Raw genomic sequence first — 23,903 nt, 5'->3', positions numbered from 1 at the left:
CCATTGAAGTGAAGTTTAAAACTGACAACAGGAAGGGATACATACGCCGATGAGTACACCTGCTGGGCGCTGCGTTTGATAACAGCCCCGTCCATCTCGTCAACAGCCCCTTGTGTCGTCTCATTGGTCCATTTGTGCCCCATGACCAGGTCCATGCGTTCCCCACCCTCCCCGTTGGCAAACTGCCCGCCGTTGATCACGCTGTGCAGCGGCGTGCCGTGGCCGTTGTGATAAACGGCGTCGTCCACTTCCACTTCGTCTTCTTCGTGGATGATGTATCTTTCCTCCTCGTCATCGACGCCGTCTTGCCCCGACTGCCCTGAAATCCTACCCCTGGGTGTTAAAAGACAGAATTCAATCAACTGGGCCCCACCAGATTTGAGTCATAAGCCCCGCCCACTTTATGGTTCGTGGTCACCTGACCAGTCGTGATCCGATTGATAGGCAGGTAGAAATCCATTCTAATATGGCACTACTTATGGCAAAACAAAATAGTATTTTGCAAAGTTTGTTGCAAAGCCAAAAATAGCTTGGAAGTTGCAAATAAAAAAATTGAGAATTTTAAACATTTTAATTGAAAGCAAATAATTGAACACGGTGAGAGAAATGTTCGACAATTACCAAAAGTTCACAAATACTTCACGAATACTCACTTATCATTTACAAAAAGTGATTGTAACAAATTTTACGAATTACATCGACAAATTCAAAGGTAAATCACAAAAATCACAACAGTTTTATTTTAAATTTTGACTTGGATAGTTAAAAGTCATGCGGGTTACATGAACAGAATGTTGTTATAGAACATGCGTCAAAAGTCAGTTTGGGAAAAAAAGATGATTATACGTGAATGCAATTTAAAAGCCACAAATAATCACAATATAAAAAAAACATTAAATCACGGTTATAAATATAAAACAAGATGCAAACGTGTAGATTTCTTAATTCCATGTAGAAGTATGAGATTTTTCCTTATTCTTTTTTTTGCAGATTAATATTTTCATAGGAGCATGGCATTAAAAACATTCCTGTACTAGCAGAAAAACTTATACCATTTTTATGTTAATTTCTTGTTAACTTAACTATTGCTGCCCTGAATAATGCAACTTCACCATGTTACAAATGCCTGTTATTTCAAGATGTTGCTTAAGCGGTTAGCAGTAATTTTTTTCACCACAAAATTAAGTCCAATGCTCACGCAGCTTCAGACTGCTCAATGACGATTTGTGCCGGCGACATAACAATACATCAACTCAATATCTGTAGCATGCACAAATATGTTTTGCATTTTAAGATAAATTAAAGATTAAGTATTAATTTAAACGTAACTGCGACAAATATTGCAAGCACTGTAATTTTCTGTGTTAACTGAGCGTGAAACCAAATATGCAAATTAGTACATTCAAAACACCATGCAACATTTGGGAGAACTTAAAGAAAAATGCAGCATATATACGAGTGTAAATTCCATTCATCACCTTGACTCTAAATTCCTATAAATTGCTGGGGACGGAACGACGGGGGACTGCGCTAGATTTTATGGGATTCTGAAAAGTGGGGTTTGTGGTCGTCAGAGCTGTTTGGAAAGACAAAAACAAAATGGCAGACAGGGCAAAAGACACATGAATGTTGGCGTGGTAACATGAGAGATACACACAGTCCTACCTCCAAAAGCTGGCCGAAAAATCTAATACATTATGATCCAAAGAAATTCATGTTTACATCATTTAAACACTGAGCATTATGCATACAAAAATTAGCGGAAAACCGATGCACAAATTGTTTTGCACATAACTCCGTTCACAGTTCAAAAAGCACCCGAAAAACTGGACATATATGTTTCACAAACAGATAAGCATTTTCCAGTTATTTACAATAAGCTACCATTTTCAAAAAGCTTGAAGCATAAATGTATACACAGTATGAACGAAGGAAAAGTTTGCCATAAAGAATCATGTGCACATCTTTTTCAGAGGGTTGAGAATAAAAATGCTGGACTCAATTAATACTGATAGGCGATGTTTCGATCGTGCGTGTGGTAGAATTTTACAGAAAAAAGTTAGCACATAAAAAAAAAAACCCAGTAAGCTCACTGCCCTTGGAACATCTCTGACAAAATATTATTTGGAGGTCTGATTCCAAGTAGGCATACTGACAATATAAAACAAGTTTACAGCTCCCTACAATGCAAGATATTTTTTTTCGATGAATGCAGTCACTGTAGCATTTAAAGAATGAACACAACTTTCTTAAAGACTTTTTTAATGGGTACTCAAATTTTGTAAATTTGAACAAAAAATATTTGGACATCAAAACTTTAGGTCTGGAACTGTGTAGTGCTGTAGTCGAGTCAATCGCAAGTCCATTACAAGTCCTCATAAGTAAATCGTAAGTCAGAAAGGCAAATGAATGCCTTTGTCTCAGCTCATTTGAGTAGCTTGTTATATTTGACATGGGACTGGAGGACTTACGAGGGACTTGTGAGGACCTGTAAGGAACAGCGACTCGTTTAAAGAACAAGATTTTTGGTCGTGAAGGTTCATGGACATTTTATTACTTACCTCGCTGGTGACACATAGGGGGCTAGGACCGATCCTTGCTTGACCAACTGCGCGCCTTGGCTTGGGCTTTCGCTTGGTGTCTCTTTAACCTAAGGGATAAAACATCCCATCGTAAGAATTAGGGGGTGCCACTCAGTGGTTAGGGTTAGTAACGCTTGAATCAGAAAGTCAGGGGTTCGAATCCAGCTGCCTGCCATACGTTGTGTCCTTGGGCAAGCCACTTCACCAGAACTTGTCTCTCTCCACACAGGAGTATAAATGGGTACTAGCTGGGGGAGTAACCTGCGATGGACTGGCATCCCATCCAGGGGGCTATGGAGTATTCTTGGTGGTGCCATCTGCCTTCCAATTCTGTGACCCTGGTTCCCATCCCCACCTATGCCAACATGTCGATTAGGTTTTGAGTTGTAACATGATTTCACTGGTTCCCCCAGAATATTTGTCTGAGTTTTCCTCTAAAATTAAAAAAAAAATCTGAACTGCCTTCTCTCCAAAGGCTCCTTCGGGCTTGCAAGCTACAGTGCCATGGGAAATTTTTGAGGAATTCTTTAATCTTATTCCAAGAAAGAAAGAAATAAGTTATATGTTTGTACTTACTCGGAGGCGGGATTCAAACTCGTCTTTCTCATCTTGTAGTTTCTTATTCATCGTCCGCAGCAGGTTCAGCTGTTTGACCAAACTCTCTCGTTCCTCCATGATGTTCTCGGTCACCTTCAGTGCAGCACTGAAACACAAAAACAAAAATCCTTCAGCCATTTTTTGGTGAAATTTTTTAATTCCTGAAGCAGCCACCAACATGACAACCCGACTCTAATTCTGCATTTGTAATGCAAAAGTAAAATGAAATGTCACTTTGCTTGAGTGTTCAATAGGAAGTTTTAGAACAAAAAAATCAAAGCAAGTAAAACTATTATAAAGAATGAACCCATTTTTAAGAACCTTTTATACAAATGTTTTGACATTTTAACAAATATTGTGAACATTTTGTTCAATTGTCACAAATGTTCTCACATTTTTGTTGCTGCATAAAAGGAAATTTCTGTTCTTTTCTGTTTCCTTTTTTTTTGGTGGGGGTGGTGTGGGGGTAGGGAGGGCTCTATCTATCCCAATCAGCCCCTCAACTCATCATTGGATGTTGGGAACAAACTTCAAGTCTCAATTTTAATAGCCTCAGGAGGTCTCTGATTGTTCAGTATTTTTTTTTAAATGCGTTTTTTTTTTTAGGTTTGTAATTTTGGAGACTTAGACACTCACTGTGCTCTGTCTCTTTTCTCCTTCTTCATGCTGACTTGGATGTCTTTCAGATACGTCTTGGATTCGTCCAGATCCATCAATGAACCGTCTAACTTTGTCCTCAGCTCGTAATTGGTCTGCCATAATGAAAAAAAAATTGAATAGAGATTGTACATTATTTTTTACAGCGTTTTTTTTAATCCCTTCAACATTGGGTGATATTAGGGTTCTAAAGACGTTGGAATTTTTTGGGCCATTTAACATATTTGCCTAAATAAAAATGGATGGCTCAGTAGTTTCGAATTGAAGGAGTATCTTCATTTATTGAAAGAATTGTACACTCTGCAAGTAACTACTCAAACGTGACTTTCCTGGGTAAGTTTTTAAAGCAATTCTTGGGTCTATTTTTTGACCTTTGGTTCAGCAACAGATGTGGTGTATGGTTGGTGATGTCTTAGAGATGGCATGGGGAAAATCCTTACAAGAATCTTGTGGTTGTTACTGTTTTGGGGATTTTTTGGTCTTGTTCTTTAATCCTCTCACCTTCTGCAACATTTCATTTTCCTGTTTGAAATCGTCTTCCATGTCACTCAGCCTCTTCAAATTGGTCTCAAGCTGTAGAATAAATAAACACGTTTGTTTTTTACCAAAAATAAACCACAACAGAAAACTGACCACACGTGAGTTTACTTTAAACCAATGATATACGATTTAAATCAATAATAAACTGTATCATCTACAAGTCCATCACAAGTCCTCCAGTCAGTGGTGGGTCTACGGGGAGGGGGGGGGGGGGGCTTTAGGCCCCCCTAAAATTTTGTCTAGCCACCCCCAAAAAAAAATCCATAAAAAAAAAAAAAAATGCACAAGCAAAATCTAACTATGAAAGTAACCCGTCTACATTTCAGCTCGCCTCCCTGAACATATTTCTGGATCCACCCTGCTAGCATCCCCACAAAAAATTGGCTCTAGAACCGCGCCTGCCTCCAGTTGAGTCCAGACGCAGTCTATTCCAATGATTCTGTGACCAACACACTCCTTTGTCATTGTCCTATCCTGTTAATAGCGTTCGCCTCTCATTACTGTGGCCAGGGTTTGATCCCCGGCTCGGACCAAATGCGAGTGGAGTTGTTCTCTCCTGTGCCACAAGGGTTTTTCTCCAGGCTCTCCGGTTTCCTCCCTCCACAAAAATCAACACTTTCGATCTCTGGCTGTGCTCCGAGGTCAGACATGTGTCGTATGGCGGCTGCCTAAGGCACCTTCACATTCCTTCGGCTCGACCACGTTGTAGCCGCGTCCTTCGCAATTCAGCTTCTCAGCTGCGAGTAAGGGTGATCAGCCCCCCCCCCCCCCCAAATTATTATTCATTCTTATCATTTGTGACCTCACTTTTGATTTGACTTGTGACTCACTAAGACTCTGATCTAAGAATGTGAGTGAAACACAATGGTTCATTTGATCATCGTACCTCCATTTGTCGTTTGGAGAGTTCTTGCAGCTGCTCGTCTTTGCTTCTCATCAACGACGTCAACTCCTCCCGGACTCTCTTCTCTTTTTCCTTCTCCTGAAATGCAAAGGACATCAAAAACTGCTTAAGTCCCTGACTTTAAATATCGTTGAGGGGACATTGGCTCAATGGTTACAGAGAGAGATGGGAGGGACCACTGGAACGGACGTTAAACACATTGACGGCGCCCAACGCTCACGTTGACGGCACAACTATGCACTTTCAGGTAGAAAATGTTTGTGCGTACTTCGCGTCATACACGAGAAACAGCACGCAAATGCGGTGTCCCTCCCACTGGTACTAAAGCGCCCTCTAGAGAGATGGGGGAGACCACAGGAAAGGACGCTAAAAGCATTACCGACGGTGCTCAACGCTCACGTGAGGGCGCAACTATGCACATTCAGGTAAAAATCGTTTGTGCGTACTTCGCGTCATACACCAGAAACGGTACGCACACGCGGTGTCCCTCCCTTTGGAACTAAAGCGCCCTCTAGAGAGATGGGGGAGACCTCTGGAAAGGACGCTTAATGCATTATTGACGACGCCCGACGCTCACATGACGGCACAACTATGCACATTCAGGTAGAAATTGTTTGTGCAAACTTCACGTCATACACACGAGAAAGTACGCACAGTCGGTGTCCCGCCCACTGGAACTAAAGCGCCCTCTAGTGGCCGTGCACAGAGCCCATTATACCCAGTAACAAATAAGTTTCCTGGTAAATGTACCTCGTGTAGGATTCTATCTCTCTCAGCTCGGATCTGCAGCTCCATTTCTTCATACAGCCTCCTCACCTCAAGTTCGTGCGCGCTGCCTCGTCTGTAAAGCAAACAAAAACAAAACGTGACGCTGGTCGAGGGCAAAACCACCATTCTAATATTTTCAACATCTACCCTATGCGAATTTCTGTCAAACATCACCGAGTGTAATATACCGGTGCTGTACGAGATTCAAACCAGGTAACTAAAGTCGGTAAGCTTGGTAGTTGAGTGGTGGTAGTGGGTTCGAGTCCCACTCAAATAAGCGTCATGAGTAACTTGTTTTCCCTCATTACATTTTTTTTTTTTTATTCTTTCTCTAGACTGTTCCTTTAATCTTGTAATTATGTACATATGTTAAATACATTGACGACACCCAACGCTCATGTGACGGCACAACTATGTACTTTCAGGTAGAAATTGTTTGTGTGTATTTGGCATCATATGAGAGAAAACGTACGCACAGTTGTTTTCCAAGTAACATCTACTGTAAATATAGATACAGACTGTTCCTTTAATCTTGCATGTATGTCTCCCCACAGCATAGCTATTTCATTCTCAGGTGAAGAAAGACAATAGTCTTAAGATTGTATTCTCCCATCCAGCGCATCTAGGATTTTCCAGTAGGGCCATAGTTAGTCAAATTAATTTGGGACTTCAGGAATTTAGTGAATCTCACACAGTGTAGAAGAGATTGCTAGGAATTTCTATTGTTCTTTAACTGGTGCGTTTAAGCTTGGGCCAGAACACTGACTAGACACCAGAGGTGTAGGACCTGTCCGCCCGGTCAGATAGTTCGCCTGTATATTTTGACTGAAGCTGAGATATTTTGACATCGTGATTTTGCGCCAGTTTAGGCACCTTTTGCTTCTGTGTGAAGCCAGTGCTGAGTGCATTTTTCAGGTTTTGTCAGGATTTCTGCGTGGAATTCTGCGCCAGTTTTGGCACCGTTTTATACCAGTTTGGGCATCCTGTGTGGAGGAAGAGTTGGACCAGGCGACGGGCGACGGCAAAGTGGACGGAGAAGAGACTAACTGTAAGCACGATTTCTTTTATTTCAAACGTTCAGTTTTCAGAGATTGATTGTGAAGGAATTATTTATTGACTAAGTGTCATTTGAAGTACATGTATCTGTGTGTAAATTCCAATTGGATTGCAAAATTTGTGGAATTGTTAAATTGAAATTATAATCGAGATTTATCTAGGCCAAATTAACATTTTTGAGATTTGAATTAGATTAACAAAACAGTTCGGGCACGAATGTGAAATTATTAGATTTTGGGTTATATTTTTATGTTTAGATGGCCAAGTATATGAGCCAGCATAAAAAATCCTCATGTGGCTGTTTTGGAAAAAAATGTTGCAACCTGACGCCACTTCCACAGTTGTGTATAAAGTCTATGGAGAGTCAAGAACATTTTCTGAGTATTTCCTAACAAAATTGGAAATACTTCTCAGTCCCAGATTCATGTCTGATCATCATTTTTGCAATGAATGACCTTCATTGAGATGATATATGAAGAAAAAAGTGGCGTCAGGTTGCAACATTTTTTTCCGAATAATTTATTTGACTGAGTGTGATCTGAAGTATCTGTGTGTAAATTTCAGTTGGATTGCAAAATTTATGGTATGGTAAATTGAGACTTTGATCATGTTGATATTGCCAGATTGAAATTGAAGTTATTATGGAGATTTATTGAGGCCAAATTCACATTTTGAGATTTGAATGAGATTTACAAACAGTTTGGCATGAAGTGCATATGCTGAGTTGACTTTTCTTGAAAGATTGTCAAGTTGCGATGATGTTTTGGGAATGTGAAATAATTGGATTTTGGGTTATACATGTACATGTACATTTTGATGTTTAGACATGTTAGATGGCCAAGTACATGTATACGAACAAGCATAAAATACCCTCACGTGGCTGTTGTAGCCCAGAGACAAGCCCATTTACATTTGTATTTGTGTAAACACCGTGAATCGTGGATCCCCTATTGCCCCCTTTTGTTCAACCTTTAACTCTTTAGGAAGACCTCCCATTTATTTTGTAAACGATCGTCAATTGTAGACCTTCAGTCAATCATGGACCGTATTGTTCTCTATCCGCTCCGTTCACAAGTACCCCCTCACCGGCAAAGAAAGTACAGTTGGGAGTGACCGAACGGCGCCATCTTGCCTGACTGCAATATTTTGCCGCGAAGCGCAGCCAGTGTGTGTACATAGTACAATCCCCTGGTGTACGTGCATCACACACAAGGAACGGTGGGCGCGCGCCAACCAACAAAATGTATGTGTCCCGCCCATGGGACGTTGTTGCTAGGTAAAAGGGCGCCCTCTTTTGTTGGCGCACTGAGCCCATTGTTCAATATCCACACACTGAATGTATATGTACTCAACTACTCCTGCATAGAGACAAAAGTTCACCATTTAAAAAAATTATTGATTCTTACGATTTGAGAGCGTTTTCCAGTTCTCCGGTAGTCAGCTGAGCCTTGTGCATGTCCATGCAGACTTTCTGGATGAAATCTTCAAAGTTTCCTAGTAATTCCGGCTCATTTCGGCGCAAGTTCTTCCAAAGGTCCTTGACCTCGACTTGCCTGGCAATAAGAAATATCAGACCACCGTACAAATTTTGAACGACTGCTTTCAAAACTGGAACTTAAAGTCTGGCATGCGCATTTTTAGCTGCAGGATAGCAGCTCAAAAATCATCATGTCTCTCCGTTAGTTACTTAGTTTAGCAACAAATGTTAACATTGTCTATTGCTACATACATGTATTTTGCCCGATTTCAACCAAACTTTGTCATACTAGTAGTAGCCCAGCCCCAACATGTCACATGACATGAAAAGCAACATTTCATTCCATCTTGCTTTGCAACTGAACGAGTAGCTTTGACTTGCTCAACCCAAAGAAGAATTGCTCATTCTTACTCATCGAATACGCCCGATGCTCCCAGCGTTTCCATGACTCTGAAGTAATCCGTCTCCAAGACATCGTCGTCAAGTTTGTCGTCTTCAAAGATGTCCTTCTCCGCTTTGTTGCTCTCTTCCTCCATGTCGGGGTCAAGGTTCAAACCGAGGAACCCTCCTGTTGGTATGATCAATAATCAGTTATCAATAATCAATAACTACTGATCAGTCGTGTCAATGGTTTCCAGATTATTCAACAGATTTGAACCTAACTGACCATATCCAGGTCAAGGTCAAACCGATGGGGTTAGATCAATAAGAACACAAAAAAATACTAGTTCTGTTTCCGGTTTCCCTACCTACCCTATTCTGACAGCCCCTACCCTAATTTTTTTATGGGGAAAACGAGGAAAAAACACCCAAACCATCAATTTCTACCTTTTACCCGTGACTACATGCAGACGCCTCCATATGATCAGACACACACAAAAAATTGGCACAAAAAAAACATTCCCTACCTACCTACCCTATTTTCGAAAGCCATGTAATCGGAAGCAGAACTATTTTTTTTTGGCCTTATCAATGTCAATAATCAATGATCATTTTCAGGTGCCGTATTTTAGCCACATTTGTAAATGCCTGGTGGTACACTGCCCCTTGAATAGGCGCTGTTATTATCACCCTAGCTGCATTTATGACCTAGGTTGGACGACATCTTCACTGCATAGTGAACAAAACTTGCAAAATTTGTTTCTCCATATTTTTACCCAATGGAGGAAGCTTGAAACTTGTTTGCATATTCCTTGTGTCCAAAATTTCAAAGATGCTCGTTTAGAAATGATTAAAATTTATTTATAATCAATACCCCATAATAAATAATTGATGAAAGAAATTCCTAGAAGAAAACTCAAAGGTTTTAAAGATGTAATAAAGACATAGGTTTTATTTAATATAATAGCGACGATGTCAAGTTTCTTACCAAAGCCGTCCGTGAACTCCTCAAGAGTCAAGAATCCATTTCCGTCATCGTCGAGTGAGTCAAAGACTTCTTCAAGTTGCTCGGGTGAGAGGGGCAGCTCCCCGTCCAACCGCTGCATGTCGCGCCGGCAGACGAAACCCTTCTCCTCCTTGTCGCAGACAATAAACAGCTCCCTTGCTTTGTCTGCGATGATGCGCTTCATGTCGTCATGCGAGGGCGCCATGTCCGAAGTGGCAAGTTGCGACTCCATTTTTGCCGATTGCAATGTCTCTTGTTGTTTTGTTGCGAATAAATTAATGTGATTTCACATTTGAAAATGTTGTTGCTTCACGTTTTTAACTTTCAACTTTTGTCATTGAGGATTGGCGACTACTGGATTTAGTGTTTTCAATTTTGAAATCCAACCTCAAATATATTTCTAAATGTTGGAAAATTTCATTACTTTGGGAAATTTGGAACACTTTTGAATTTTATTAAATATTAGCATTGGCTACAAATTCCTTTGAAAATTAGGTGCATCAGAAGTGAATTAATGTTTTATGGAAAACTGTTTAATAATGACTTGTGGAAAATATTTCTATCAAATGTCTTTTGGAAGACAACTTCGGCAGCGAATTACATGCATTTCTCTTGACTGAGGCAAAATCTGGCTGATTGGAAGATTTCTTGAGCTTTTCTTGTTTGATATTTTGTACTTATTTGGATTATCCAATTAGATTGGGACTTTCGTCACGTGTTGGAATTTTTTTCTTAAAAGTTGGAAACAAAGATCCTGATCAAATGTAATCTGTTTTATTTTCTTCTGTCTTTATTTTATCAGATCTGCGGCAGGCACTGTCTTGTTCATGTTTGTCGCTCCAGTTACTTGTTAGATTTTTCCGAGCGTCTAGTCTCCAGTTGTTGTTTTTCTGCTGGTCAGTCAAGATGTGCATTCACTCATCTGTAACAGCGAACAAGAAATTTTAAAAACTCATTAAAATCAAGACCAGTCATGCCGGCGCATGCATGAAAGTTTCCCTCTGGAAGTTGTAGACACAGACATTACAGACAATTGTAAATCAACACGGGCCACTAGGCCCGAAGAGGACAGGCAAGGTCGGCAACGTAAAATAAATTGACTGGAACAAAATTGGAATTGAGGGCAGTACACCATTGCTGACCGTAGATGCAAATAACCCACTGGGGGAACCAGTTATTAAGTTCAGCTCGGGTCATTATCTGTGTCCAGGCCACTAGCAGATTTTAAACACACTTGTTTAATACCGGCCAAGCATTTATTCCCATTTATCAATACCTTTTCGGTCAAAAAGTCCAATTAAGTGAAAAAGTCACAAATTTCCACAATTTTTTTCAACAAATTTACTTCACTTTTTCCAGGCTGGAACACCACTCTCATCGTGTCTGTGGTATGTGCCTCGCGCGCGTAGTGCTAAATATCTCTTATGGAGATTGGCGCATGCGCGGCGCATGCGCGGCGCATACTGCGCGATTTGGTGTAGAACGCAGCGGTTTAAAACCACCCACGTGACAGGCTTTCGACCAATAGGAATGGGTAAAACCGTCTTCTAAAGGTATAATTTATGAATATTTTTTAATACCTGAAAATGACTTTTCCTCAAAAGATAACATACATTGTACTGTCATGACTGTGTTAGATACATGGGATGTGCATGTGCATACATGTACATGTAGAGTGCTGTGGTCCAATGGTTATGGTGACCACAAATTTGTATCCTTGTGGAGACACGCACACAATAGGGAACAAAACATTGTAAAGGTCTCCACAGGGCAATTTCTATAGATGAATAGGTCTCCACAACGTTTTCACGAAATAGATATATGGGTTTTACTCAAAAACTAGGAATTTCCAAGGTGGGTTGATCCGTCGCAAATGGAAGAGTTTTAGAAAAGGGATATTAATTCCAAATTTCAGCCAAGGAAACTAATTCTGGTTAAAATAAGAGCATTTTGAAACTTCACTTTCAAAATTGAACACTTTACTACACGAGAACAAAGAAATGTCTCCACAAGGATACAAATTTTGGAATGGGTGTTCAAGCCATGTTATACAATGTACAGGTACATGGGTTCAAACCCTGACGGGGAACATGATACTTGTGTCCTTGGGCAAGACACTTTACTACAATTGCTTCTCTCCACCCAGGAGTATAAATGGGTACCTGTGAGAGTAGAGACTGTGCTGATCTTAAAGGGAATATACAACATTTGCAAACATCGAAAAATAAAACTACCAAGTTTTCACAAAATGCCTCGTACTAGGATGTTGGTAAATGACAGTCTGAAGCGTCCTGTAAAATTATGGCACCTGGTGTCAAGTCATTTTCAAGAAAATGGTATTTTTGTATACATTTCCAACGGTGGTCGGCCGACCACCGTTGGAAAAACCAAACTATTTTTCAACTACTGCTCCAAATTTACAAAAAAAAATTTCAGTCCAAATTTTGTTTGCTATTGGTTACATGTTCATGAACGGGTGCAGGCCAGCTACATTGTACATGTAGACTGTTTCCCTTACCTTGCAATTTTCCGACATCTATAAATTGATCCATTTTATCTTTAGTGGAGTCAGGGAACCAGACTACTTAAACAATATTGTTTTTCTTGGTTTTTCCAACCTTTTCGAACACAAAACTTGAAACACATCAGTTAAGCAATATTTGATCTATGATACTAACCCCTCAAATAGCTCATTTCTGAAAATTACAGCAAAAGCCAATGATGTACATTCCCTTTAAGGCAGAAAAATTGTCATGTGGCCCGTTGAACAAGTGTAATAATTGTGAAGCGCTTTGAGTACCTTGGTGGAAGGTGTTAGATGTACATGTACCGGTATGCACCACACATTATTATTACTTCAATGTATTCAGTTTTTAATTTGAATACAATGTATGTACATGTACATACATGTAAGCCTAAATCAAATTAGGTTTTGCCCTTCAGCATGTAGGCCTACGGGGTACATGCATAACCATACAAATGTATATACAAACGTAAAATTAGGTAAATCAAATTAGGTTTTGCCCTTCAGCATGTAGGCCTACATGCATAACCATACAAATGTACACATCAAACGTAAAATTAGGTGTCTCATCCATGAACATGTATACATATTCTATGGATCCTGATTTGACCTTATCATGTCATGCATACATTTATTTATTCTGGTCGACCCACATTTAATGCGGCACTACAGGTACCATTTAACGTTACCCCGTACAGCGCTGATAGCAGAGACGTTTGTGTTGTCCGGTAACGACGATATGTGTCAACTCAGGATTATACCTGTGTGTACCGGTAAGAGGTACCACTTCAGGATATTAAAAGGTTTATATATGAGTAAACTGTACACAGAAAAACAGTACGCCCCAGAAGCAAAAATGTGACCTAGCTGTTCTGTCAAAAGCAGACGCTTCTGGGCAGAGGTTGAAATTGAGATAGGGCAAAAAAACGCTGTGGGGGTGATTTTTATCGATTTTCAAATGTTTGCATATTTGTAATCCTGAACATGTCTAAAATATATTATTAAAGTTTGAAACCCTAATTTGAACTCTACATATACTATTTTTGATGATTTTGATAAGGTATATCAGTTAAAGAAATAACTGACATTTTGTGACGTTCGTGGCCATTTTCTCCGTTTTCTACTTTTCGACACAATGAACTTCAAAATAGCAGAACTCTGCCAAGGAATGACCGGTTTCAAAAATTAAACCACCTATTAAAAGGAAAAAGAACATATATGTTAACAATATGTAAAAATATCATTTTCGACCTTATGCCCAGAAAAGTCTGATTTTGACAGAACAGGTCACAAATGTGAGGCATTCTTGCAAAATAAGACTGAACTGAGCGGAGGTCAAAATGAGGGTTTGCAGGTGTTAGGAAAGAGAATAAAATTCTCCTGACAATACTGTTTGCTGCAATCCAATCGGACATTCCGTTGACAAGTGGCTGCTTAGAGTTCACATTTATAACAACAAAATACTGAGAAAAACGCCTTCAAATTAGTTTCAAGTTTTTCATCCTTAAAAGTGAAAGATGCCAATTATTTTTCCTTGACAACACTTTTATTCCACGATTTTGGTATTATTTCTTTAAAATATGTGCAGTAGACATATTAATTATCTGAAAATAATCAAAAATCACCCGCATTGGTTTTTTTTTCACATTTTTTTCCACTACTGCCTGAGCCCAGTTCCATCTCATTTTGACAAAACGCATCACAAATTTCACAAATGCAGTAAATTACAACCTGTGTTTCTTGGGCAGTTTACGATATTTTTTGCAGAAAAAATGATAAAATGTACCTCTACACACATTTTTAAGACTACATGTACATTTGTCTGTTTGTGCCTCCCAAAATCCAAGTCATGCTCATGTGAATTATGTGATAAGTAGTTTAATTCGGATTTTGATATTTGTTTTCCTCAAAAAGTTGTTACTTGGTAACATTTTCAAATTGTGCTTGGATATTTGAGCAAAAGAAATTCAAATGTACATGTACATGTACATGTGGATGTGTACATTACAGAAATTTAGAAATTCCCCCACCCCACCCCAAGAGAAAAAAAAATCAATTTGAAAGAGTTACTTTGGGATTTTATTATTGTGTTTTACTACTAACAATAAATTTGTTATAGTACTTCAAACCCAATGTACCTGTACAATGTAGTTCATATGTTCATTACATGAAAACCCATATACACAAAGTACAATACATATTTTATTATAATGTACTACACGTCTAGCCAGCAACAGTCTTTAAATTAAAACTTGCAAAAAAAAATGCACATAATGTACAAATTGTATCATTCAGCATGCAGCTGTGACAAAATCAATAAAATTTTAATCCCCCACCAATGCCTTTTTCCAGAAATACCTCAGCCATGCATAAATTATTCCCAACTTGACCAATGGTGCCACTCCTTCTAATTATGCAAATTTCATAAAAGTGTCACTGGACCAATCAAACAGGTGCTGTTACCAAACTATGTGGGACAGCAGGTGTCATGGCCTGTGGGCAGATTTAGCAGCAGCAATACAATGTACATTGTGAATTTACAAGGTGAAATAAAGGACATCAATGGTTGGGTTAAAAATACATGTCAAGAGCTGATGATGAAATTTCATGTAAAAAACATTCATAAAAAAACCCTGTCATATACATTAAATATGTAATTGTCTGTTAACATTGCTTGACTATGGTATGTTGTTTTCTACATGTACCTCAAATTCAAGTTACTCATCTTTTTGATGTGAAAAACAAAATCCATTTTAAAATTTGGATCGAGATCTCAAACTTGGCTGGTGAAATACTGAGAACCTCATCTTCACTTTATAAATTTTATGCAAATCTTTGAGAATTTTTGTGAACCAAAGTTTCGTTTTTTTACTTGGGGTGTCAGCCTGCAAACCTTAACTCCCCTTTTACAGTAGGCCTATGCTTTAAAAGATACAGGATCATTTGCTTTTTTGTGCATTCTTTTTTGATTTGAAATACATGTAATAACAAATTTTTGAAAATCTTAGGTAGGCCCTACTGGATGCATGGTAACAAACATTCATTAACCTGTCAAATTTTCAACTGAAAAAAAAAATTGTGGCTCCTGGTGTGCTGACATTTTCAAGAAAATTTGTATTTTTCCAACGCTGGTCGGCCGACCAGCTGGACTGATTCTCTGACCTTACCATGCCCCAAAGTCTGTTTGCTCTGTTTCATCGGGTCAGGGAACCAGACTACAAGAACATGATTGGTTTTCTTGGTTTTTCCAGCATCTACAAGCCCAAAACATCAAAATAAGTCAGTTAAACAATATTTGCTATAGGACTAACAAACTAATCCTCCAAATCTATCTATTTCTTAAAATTGCAGCAAAAGCAAATGTTGTACATTCCCTTTAAGGTAATTTGTCTTCCTCTGAAAGTGATTTTCAATATCACAACACAAAAGGACACATTACTTGCACAAATCCCATCATGCAGTAAAACCGTCCATCTATATCTCAAAGTATCCTGTGTATTATTCTTTAATTAAAAGCTAATGGTTATTGAGTAGGCTGTTTATATTCAAAGAGTTTACAATGAAGCATCCTGTTGACGTGTATACAGTATTAGATAAAAGGTTAATTTCAGCAAGTAAAGCCTGACTTTTCTTGCCCGTGACCACTTTGATAGCTGCAGACATCAGTAATTCTATAAAGTATTGAAAACAATTTCTTTAATTGAATTCCATACATTTTATTTTCCTGATAGAATTTACTGAATAATTGTAGAAATGTATACATATGTTGCTCAACAAAATGTTGGAAAAATTCTAAAATGCTGTTAAATTTCTGCTCCTAATTAAAGTCATCCTTATATTCATCAATATTAATTTCTAATGATGTACTAGCTTGTTTAAAAATTTACCGGTACATGTACATTGTACATGCAGACTGATGATGAAAATTTCATTTGTGCCAAAAGACAATTTTACAGGATTTGGGGGTGAAATTACAAGAAATTTATACTGTACATGTTACAATAATTGCCTGATATTTAAGTGGTCAAATGGTTAAAAAAGTTATACAATTTAAATACATTGTAAATGTGTAGGCTATATTGTGCATATAATAAACATAAACATACTGTACATTCAATAGAATGGAATGGCTGTGCAAACTCAGATTGTTCGTTGGTAGGACTAATATTTACAAAATGTAGGCCAAGGCAAGGACTTTGGAACCCAATCCAACTGCTTTTATTTCCCACACATCGTTACCCTGAATATATGCAGGGTACGGACGGTGTTTTCAATTTAAAGGGAATATACAACATTTGCAAACATCGAAAAATAAAACTACCAAGTTTTTACGAAATACCTTACTAGGATGTTGGTAAATGACAGTCTAAAGCATCCTGTAAAATTATGGCACCTGGTGTGAAGTCATTTTCGAGAAAATGGTATTTTTGTATACATTTCCAACGGTGGTCGGCCGACCACCGTTGGAAAAACCTAACTATTTTTCAACTACTGCTCCAACTTTACATATTTTTCAGTCCAAATTTTGTTTGCTATTGGTTACATGTTCATGAATGGGTGCAGGCCAGCTAGACTGGTTCCCTTATCTTACAATTTTCCGGCATCTATAAATTGATCCATTTTATCTTTAGTGGAGTCAAGGAACCAGACTACTTGAACATTTTTGTTTTTCTTGGTTTTTCCAGCATTTTCGAACACAACACTTCAATTCAAACATGTCAGTGTAACAATATTTGATCTAATACCCCTCAAATAGTTCATTTCTGAAAATTACAGCAAAAGCCAATGATGTACATTTCCTTTAAACAAACTGCGCATATGCAAAACATTAACATGATTAACATGATGTTCATGCTGGTATGGACATAAACACTGCACGTTTAAGGTACATGTAGCGTACCGGTATGGGTAAACATACATGTACCGTGGTACTTAATTAAAAAAACAAATTAAAACAAATTTTGAAATTGGCATTCATGTTTTAGCTCATGTTTTACTTTAACTTCAAATGTTCATTGTTATAAAACCAGGAGTATCGCGAAGAAAAATCTTCATGTTGGCTTCAATAGAACGACAGTGTTCAAAAATGGAATAGTTCAACGTGGCACGAGTTTCTGGAATAGTCTAAGTATCCCTCTTAAAACGTCTTTAACTCTACATTTACCAAAAAATTAAAAACAAAACTTCTTATATTTTATTCGTAGTCTGTTGATACTTTGTAAACATACAACAATAGCTTAATGATACTCCTGTTTGTCTGTTTGTCTGTCATTGTCCTTAGTTCGTACTTAATTGTCCGTCAGTCTGTAAGTGTCCAACGGGTCAGGGAACAAAAGCGATCGCTTCACCCTATCCCCGTGTTGTTATGTGGATTATGCATATATTTTCATTAAATGTTAATAACGGTGTTGTGTAAAATTACTTCGTATTATATTTTGTATGCTTAAATTATGTTAACATAACGATTTAATATTTCTTGTGACATGACAACGTTGAAAAAAAAGGTTCAGAAATTGAATTGAATTGAATTGAATTCATGCTACATGTCCATGACAATATATTCTACGGGTGTGTACAATTGTGTTGTGTATGCAATATATTCATCATATTCACATTGTACTTACCCGGTACATGAATGTACATTGTTCCCTACATATGTGACACACAGTTCAACATGTAGGAAGCACTGTGTAATTGTATGCACACTGGCGGATAAGGTTGAGGCATACACGTAGTGACACTTTCCTTGCCTTCTAACGCTACAGCCCGGGTTCGAATCTCACTCAGTATATTGAGTTTTCAGTGCCTATACTTGGTCTTCCCTGCAATTCCATGGTTTTCCTCCCACCTCTAATGCCACGCCCCCTCTAAATCATTTTTTCGTTCCTCATTTAATACATTAACCAAGGAACCCCACTGGAAATACATGTAAGTCAATGCACGTTCATGTGCTGTGCTGCCAGAATGTCAAAAAATGACAAAAATTAAGCTTAAAAAAAAAATTGCGTAGGCTACAATGTCCTCAGCTCCCAGTCTGTTACTTTCAGTACACACACATAAAATTGTTTAAATGGCAAGCTTACATGTACCAGCAACTATACAATGCACCTGTTTAGTCAAGCACTACAGGTGACATGTACATAAATTACATTTTACAACTCAGATCCAGGGTTTACAATGGATGTTGAAAGGGGGCGGGGTTACTATTAAATTGGGGGAGGTCAGCCTTTTTTTTCATTTACATGTAGTGTAGTTAAGCACGCATTGACAACATGATTGTGGTAGATTATTTTTTACAAGTTTCCATTCTTTTCTGTCTTCCTAATTCCTCAGAATTTATTTTTCATTCATTATTTTATTTCATTTTATTTTATGATGAACAAGGAAAGTAACTCCTACAGGATTTGAACCCGCAAACTCTTGGAACACAGTACCGGTGCTCTACCAACTGAGCGATCCAACACTTGCTTGGTGGTGTCTTGACTTGTCAATGTCTTTGCACACCAGCCTTCCCGCTTAATCTTTTGATAAAAAAAAATTCACTTTCACTTTCAAGGTTGTTAATTTTTTTTCTTCCTTAAAGGCAATGTACAACATTTGCAAACGTCAAAAAAAAAAAAAACTACCAAATTATTATGAAATACTTCACTTGACGGTAAGTGAATTACAGTCTCAAGCATCCTGTGAAGTTATGGCACCTGGTGTGCTGTCATTTTCTAGAAAAGAGGATTTTTTGTATCAATTTCCAACGGTGGTTGGCCGACCATCGCTGGAAAAAACTGATTTTTTTTCTTCTTCAAATAGGCCTACTGTCCCAATTACAAAATTTAGTTGCCATATTTTGTCTGCAAATCAGTTACACATCCGTGAACGGGTGCAAGCCAGCTAGTCTGGTTCCCTGAACTAACAATTCCCCAAGTCTATAAATCGCTGTTTTGTCTGAAGTAGTGCCAGGGAACCAGACTCCAAGAACAGCATGTTTTCTTGTTTTTTTCCAACATCTATGAACACAAAACAGGTCAGTGTAACAATATTTGCTATAAAATACTTATCCCTACCCTGGTACATTGTAAATCCATCCATTTCTGATAATTACAGCAAAACCAAATGTTGAATAACCTTTACAGAAAAAATAAAAGACTAGGATAACAGAGTTCGTTCATGAATTTCAAATATTACATGAAAGTGGATTTATCCCAAACGACAAATTAATTTGTAAATAAGCAGTTTGTGTCACAAAGTACAGTGACAGCATGGAAATATTTTTTTTTAAAGTGTATTATGCACGTACGTATAGTTAATGAGGAATACCACACATACGTGATTACTTGCAGGTTCAAGGTCTCCATACAGTCGGTACAGATAATTAAATTGCCTGTTTTCATAAGACACATGTTGGCTAATATGCTATCCTTGGGAATAACATGAATGATGGCAGTTATTGTACACTTTGGCCAATTCCACGGTTACTCACGTTACGAAAATGTAACGTGAGTAACCAATTTTGTGAGTCTTGTTTATCATACATAACACATTTTTCTGGATGTCATCTTTGGTGCTTAGGTAGGTCTAGGTCTACTCTATCTACCATGGGGATAACAGATATTAAACCTTTTCGGTAAGGTAATTACAGCCCAAAGAAACTCAAAGTACATCAAAAATGTAGCGTGAGTAACCATGAAATTGCCCTTTACTTTTGTAGTTTGTCCAAGTAAAACAAATGATACTCTCGATACTAAGGCTCCCAAACCATACAACAGCTTTTATAAACTAATGGACACCATAATTTGCAAAACTGTGTTTTGGGCCGATTCAACAACAATACAATAAATCTGAAACGGGTATAAATTAAAAACTGCAACCTGTCACAATTTTTTAGCTCAGTAGATGTCGTGCATGTTAATACTTTTTGAGAAAAATGTGAAAAAAATGCAAACATCTTCATTTTTCTCGATGCAAAGAATAAACAGGTTTCCATTTTAAGCACGATGGTTTGGTCTTAACCATCATTAAGAAATGACAGTAATTCCTCTTTCCTACAAAATAGATAAATTCTCCCCCCCCCCCCCCCCGGGATATTTTGTACAAAAGGGCATACATTCAACCTCTTCCCAAAAATTTCTGGTTCTATCAGCACAGCGTGTATTCCTTTTCTCAACCTTTTATTAATATAGGCCTACAACACCTTGGCATTGTGGCCCTATTTGTACTTAAGCAAACCCGGCCTTCCAACATAAATTTAATAACATACGCAGTGCAACCTGACGCGTATATTAAATTAGACAATTTGTCAAATGTTGCAATATCTGGATGTGATGTGTACACTGATTCAGTATCAGTTTCATCATGCATACATCATATAATAATCAACTAAATATTCGTGGGTATTATTGAAGATGACATTTGTTTGTATTCTAGATACATAAACTTGTACAAAAATGTGATGCAGTACCGAAAATATTTATGAGTGCTGATGTCAATTTATTATGTGGACAATTTATGTGAACCAATTTAAATGTGCTGATCAAGTTTTAATTTCTTTAAAATTTAAATTTACGTCAGGTTGGTGCAGTGCTCGTTACTTTTCTCGCCTTCCAACGCAGTGACCCGGGTTCGATTCCTGCCCCGGCCACATGTGGATTGGGTTTTCAGTACCTACATGTGTATGTACATGTACATGTGCCTGATTCCGTGTGATTTCCCCAGAATATTCTTCTGGTGTTTTCCTCCTACCTCTAAAACTGTAATTTCTTCACATTGTCTGCTCTCCACAGGTTTCTTCAGGCTTGGCAGTTTTCAGTGCCTAAGGCCAAAAAAAAATAATAATTGGTCTCTGGTCAGACCGAAGTTCCAGAATTGATGCGGCGACGCGTGTTTTTTTTTGGGGGGGGGGGTTTGGGCTTTTTTTTTTTGGTGCAATTTTCCCATTCATTGGTGCTCCTTGGTACAAAAAAATTTGAGGTGCGGCATTAGAGGGCGCTGTTGTAGCTTCCGTGTTAATTTGAAGAAAAAAAATGGTTGACGCGTATGATTAAAATCGACGCGCACGCTGACCAGAGACCGAGTATTTTATTTTTTGGCCTAAGGTGCCTTTGAGGATTCCTTGGTATCAGTAAGAAAGATATAATATAATAATCTGACCGTCCCACCTTGCAAAAAATTAATAAGATTTGAAGGAGAAGGGGTCTTGAGGGGTCTTAACCTCCCTCTTGGGCCGCCAAAAACTATGCAACACAGCAAATGTCTTCTAAACCCCCTTCTTGGCAGGTAAACCCCCCCCCCCCTTTGATCCACAAGTGGATCCGCCCCTGCCCATTGAGTGTGAAATTAAATGCCTAAATCAGACTGAGAATGACATTTAACATTTTGGCTCCTGTCTAGACGACGCCATTTGAGTCACATATTTTACTCCCAAGTGCTGATCCAGAGGGGTTTTTTTTTGGGGGGGGGGGGTATTTTGGGGGGCAACCCCCCCCCCCCCCCCCCCAGCTCTGTCCAAAAAAAAAACCTGTTTACATTTTCAGATTTTTTTGCTGATGAAACCCCCCCCCTGCGAAAATTCCTAGATCCGCCCCCGACTCCTTTTGCAAAGAATGTTCACCATCACTGTCAGCATTATTTTTTATCCATCATCACCAAATAAAATAGTTCAAATAAAAACTGAACAAAAATTCCACTCAATAAAGAAAATGATCACAGAAATATTCTTAATAATTAAAAAAAAATAATAAGATCGTATCAGCAAAACTCTGAATCAAGACCATCTGACCATCCTTCCTCCATTGACATAAAAAAAAAACATTTAAGGGTCCTGCCAGAAATTTTGACACATTGTGTCACTGACACTGTTTATTTTATAGTGAGTGTCATTTCAATTCACTTTTTTCATTTTTTTTTTTTTTTTTTACAAATTAGGCTATCAATTGTCGATGTCATGTTGATATCAATTATCTTGGATATTGTGTTAAATTGTAGGCAAAATATACTCACCACTCTTTCAAACAATCCCAAGCAGTCCTACACAACGCAGGATCTGAGCAAGAAACTGCGAATTTTAGCACACCTTCTTATCACTAAAGTTTCACCGTGGTTTATAATTTTCCAGTGGCACTGGCAGTGTCAGTGAAGTGCCGGCCGGCGATGCTGCACTGCACGTACATGTACCCGATCATGCGAGCTGCTGCATTCGGCAGAAAGTGCCGGTCCGGTGCTAGCAAAAACCACTAAATAATAGCAACAACTTCGACACCCACATTCCAGTCAATCATAAATACCCCAAGGCTGATGATATCCTGATCGATTTACTAACGTAAATCCGGCATTACTTGGGTATTTCAGGTGATATGCGGGCCGATTTATGGAAGGTTGAAGGCTCGTCGAATAAATCGATGAAAAAGCAAACAGGTGTCAATTTTGTACAAAAACAAATCCACGGTGTTTGGGTAGCCCGCCCTCGTGCGCTGGGAAATTGCCAGGTTGCTACTTTTTAATCTTATAAGGATTTTTTTTTTTTATTTCATTATCCTCTTAAATAATTGTGGAGAAATCTAGTGCTAAATAATGGCACATCTCTTCGGTAATATATAGAAGACAATGCACCATTCTTCATTAAAATCAATAAAAAAAAATCTGTCCTCCAATTATATGAAGGAATAAGATAACAAGGCTTGGAGCGCAAAAAAAATATATATACGTGCCGCTTTGATATATATCCTCGTCGTATTTTCCCCTCAAAATTAAAAAGTATGATCTTCAAATCAAATGTAAATAGTACTTAACTGATTACGATTGTTTTCAGTGAAAGACAAGAACTTTTTTAGCCGAATTTTTTTTTTGCGGTGGATTTCTCGTAGAAGTTATAGGGATACTAGAAAATTAACTTTGATCATTGGTCTCTTTTTAACTGACCAAATTAAATGACAAAACTTCCAAAATTGAACTGCTGCAAATAACTGCTGCTAATTCTGCCATTTTTAATTAAGTTTTTAATTTGTTTTAATCTGTTCCTTGCTCCATATGGTTATAAACCATCACTACCCGCCGCGCCCACAAAAATAAATAAATTGTCTTACATTGTAAGTGCGCCCTCTCTTGTTAACCATTCTAGAATCTCACGGTAGACGTGGACCACCACAGAAAACAGCAATCGCAGACGTAAAATGTCACATAAAACACGGTGAAATGATCTGATTCTTCCTTTCGTCTGATATATTTACCTTAAATATGGTGAGTAGTGAATATCCCCATACTATAACAAAAAATATAAAAACAGAAGAAAAATGCTAAGGCAGAAATTGTAATTTAATTACATGAATAGGGGGCCTAATATTAATAATAATTGCCCAGTTTACGGACACTTCACTTTAGTTGCGCGATTTTTGTGTGTTGACGTTAGGTCTACATTAATACTT

At 38.1% G+C, this 23,903-nt stretch overlaps 1 protein-coding gene and 1 long non-coding RNA gene across 3 annotated transcripts in view; one reads left to right on the top strand and one right to left on the bottom strand.

Moving 5' to 3' along the window:
* LOC119725643 (ras and EF-hand domain-containing protein-like) overlaps positions 1-23,130 on the bottom strand; it is a 28,756-nt gene extending 5,626 nt beyond the window's left edge. The window contains exons 1-11 of one of the 2 annotated variants that reach the window (XM_038197123.1): positions 22,483-23,130; positions 9,951-10,890; positions 8,993-9,149; positions 8,511-8,657; positions 6,031-6,121; positions 5,263-5,358; positions 4,338-4,409; positions 3,816-3,931; positions 3,159-3,285; positions 2,562-2,650; positions 46-333 (exon numbers count right to left, since the gene is read on the bottom strand). In XM_038197123.1, the coding sequence (XP_038053051.1) occupies positions 46-333; positions 2,562-2,650; positions 3,159-3,285; positions 3,816-3,931; positions 4,338-4,409; positions 5,263-5,358; positions 6,031-6,121; positions 8,511-8,657; positions 8,993-9,149; positions 9,951-10,200 (1,433 nt within the window). In that variant the 5' untranslated portion in view covers positions 10,201-10,890; positions 22,483-23,130. Of the gene's footprint in view, positions 1-45; positions 334-2,561; positions 2,651-3,158; positions 3,286-3,815; positions 3,932-4,337; positions 4,410-5,262; positions 5,359-6,030; positions 6,122-8,510; positions 8,658-8,992; positions 9,150-9,950; positions 10,891-22,482 lie in introns of those variants that run through there. The other variant, XM_038197124.1, reaches the window with a different exon arrangement.
* Positions 6,669-23,713, top strand: LOC119725647. Its single transcript, XR_005270719.1, has 3 exons — positions 6,669-6,862; positions 6,964-7,096; positions 23,600-23,713. It is a non-coding gene; the product is annotated as an uncharacterized LOC119725647 (long non-coding RNA).
* The last annotated feature ends 190 nt before the right edge of the window (positions 23,714-23,903 follow it).

Source organism: Patiria miniata, unplaced genomic scaffold, assembly GCF_015706575.1.
Source record: "Patiria miniata isolate m_02_andy unplaced genomic scaffold, ASM1570657v1 HiC_scaffold_19, whole genome shotgun sequence".
Lineage (NCBI taxonomy): Eukaryota > Metazoa > Echinodermata > Asteroidea > Valvatida > Asterinidae > Patiria > Patiria miniata.
Note: the sequence above shows the minus strand (reverse complement) of the source record. Positions and strands in the feature narration are given on the sequence as shown.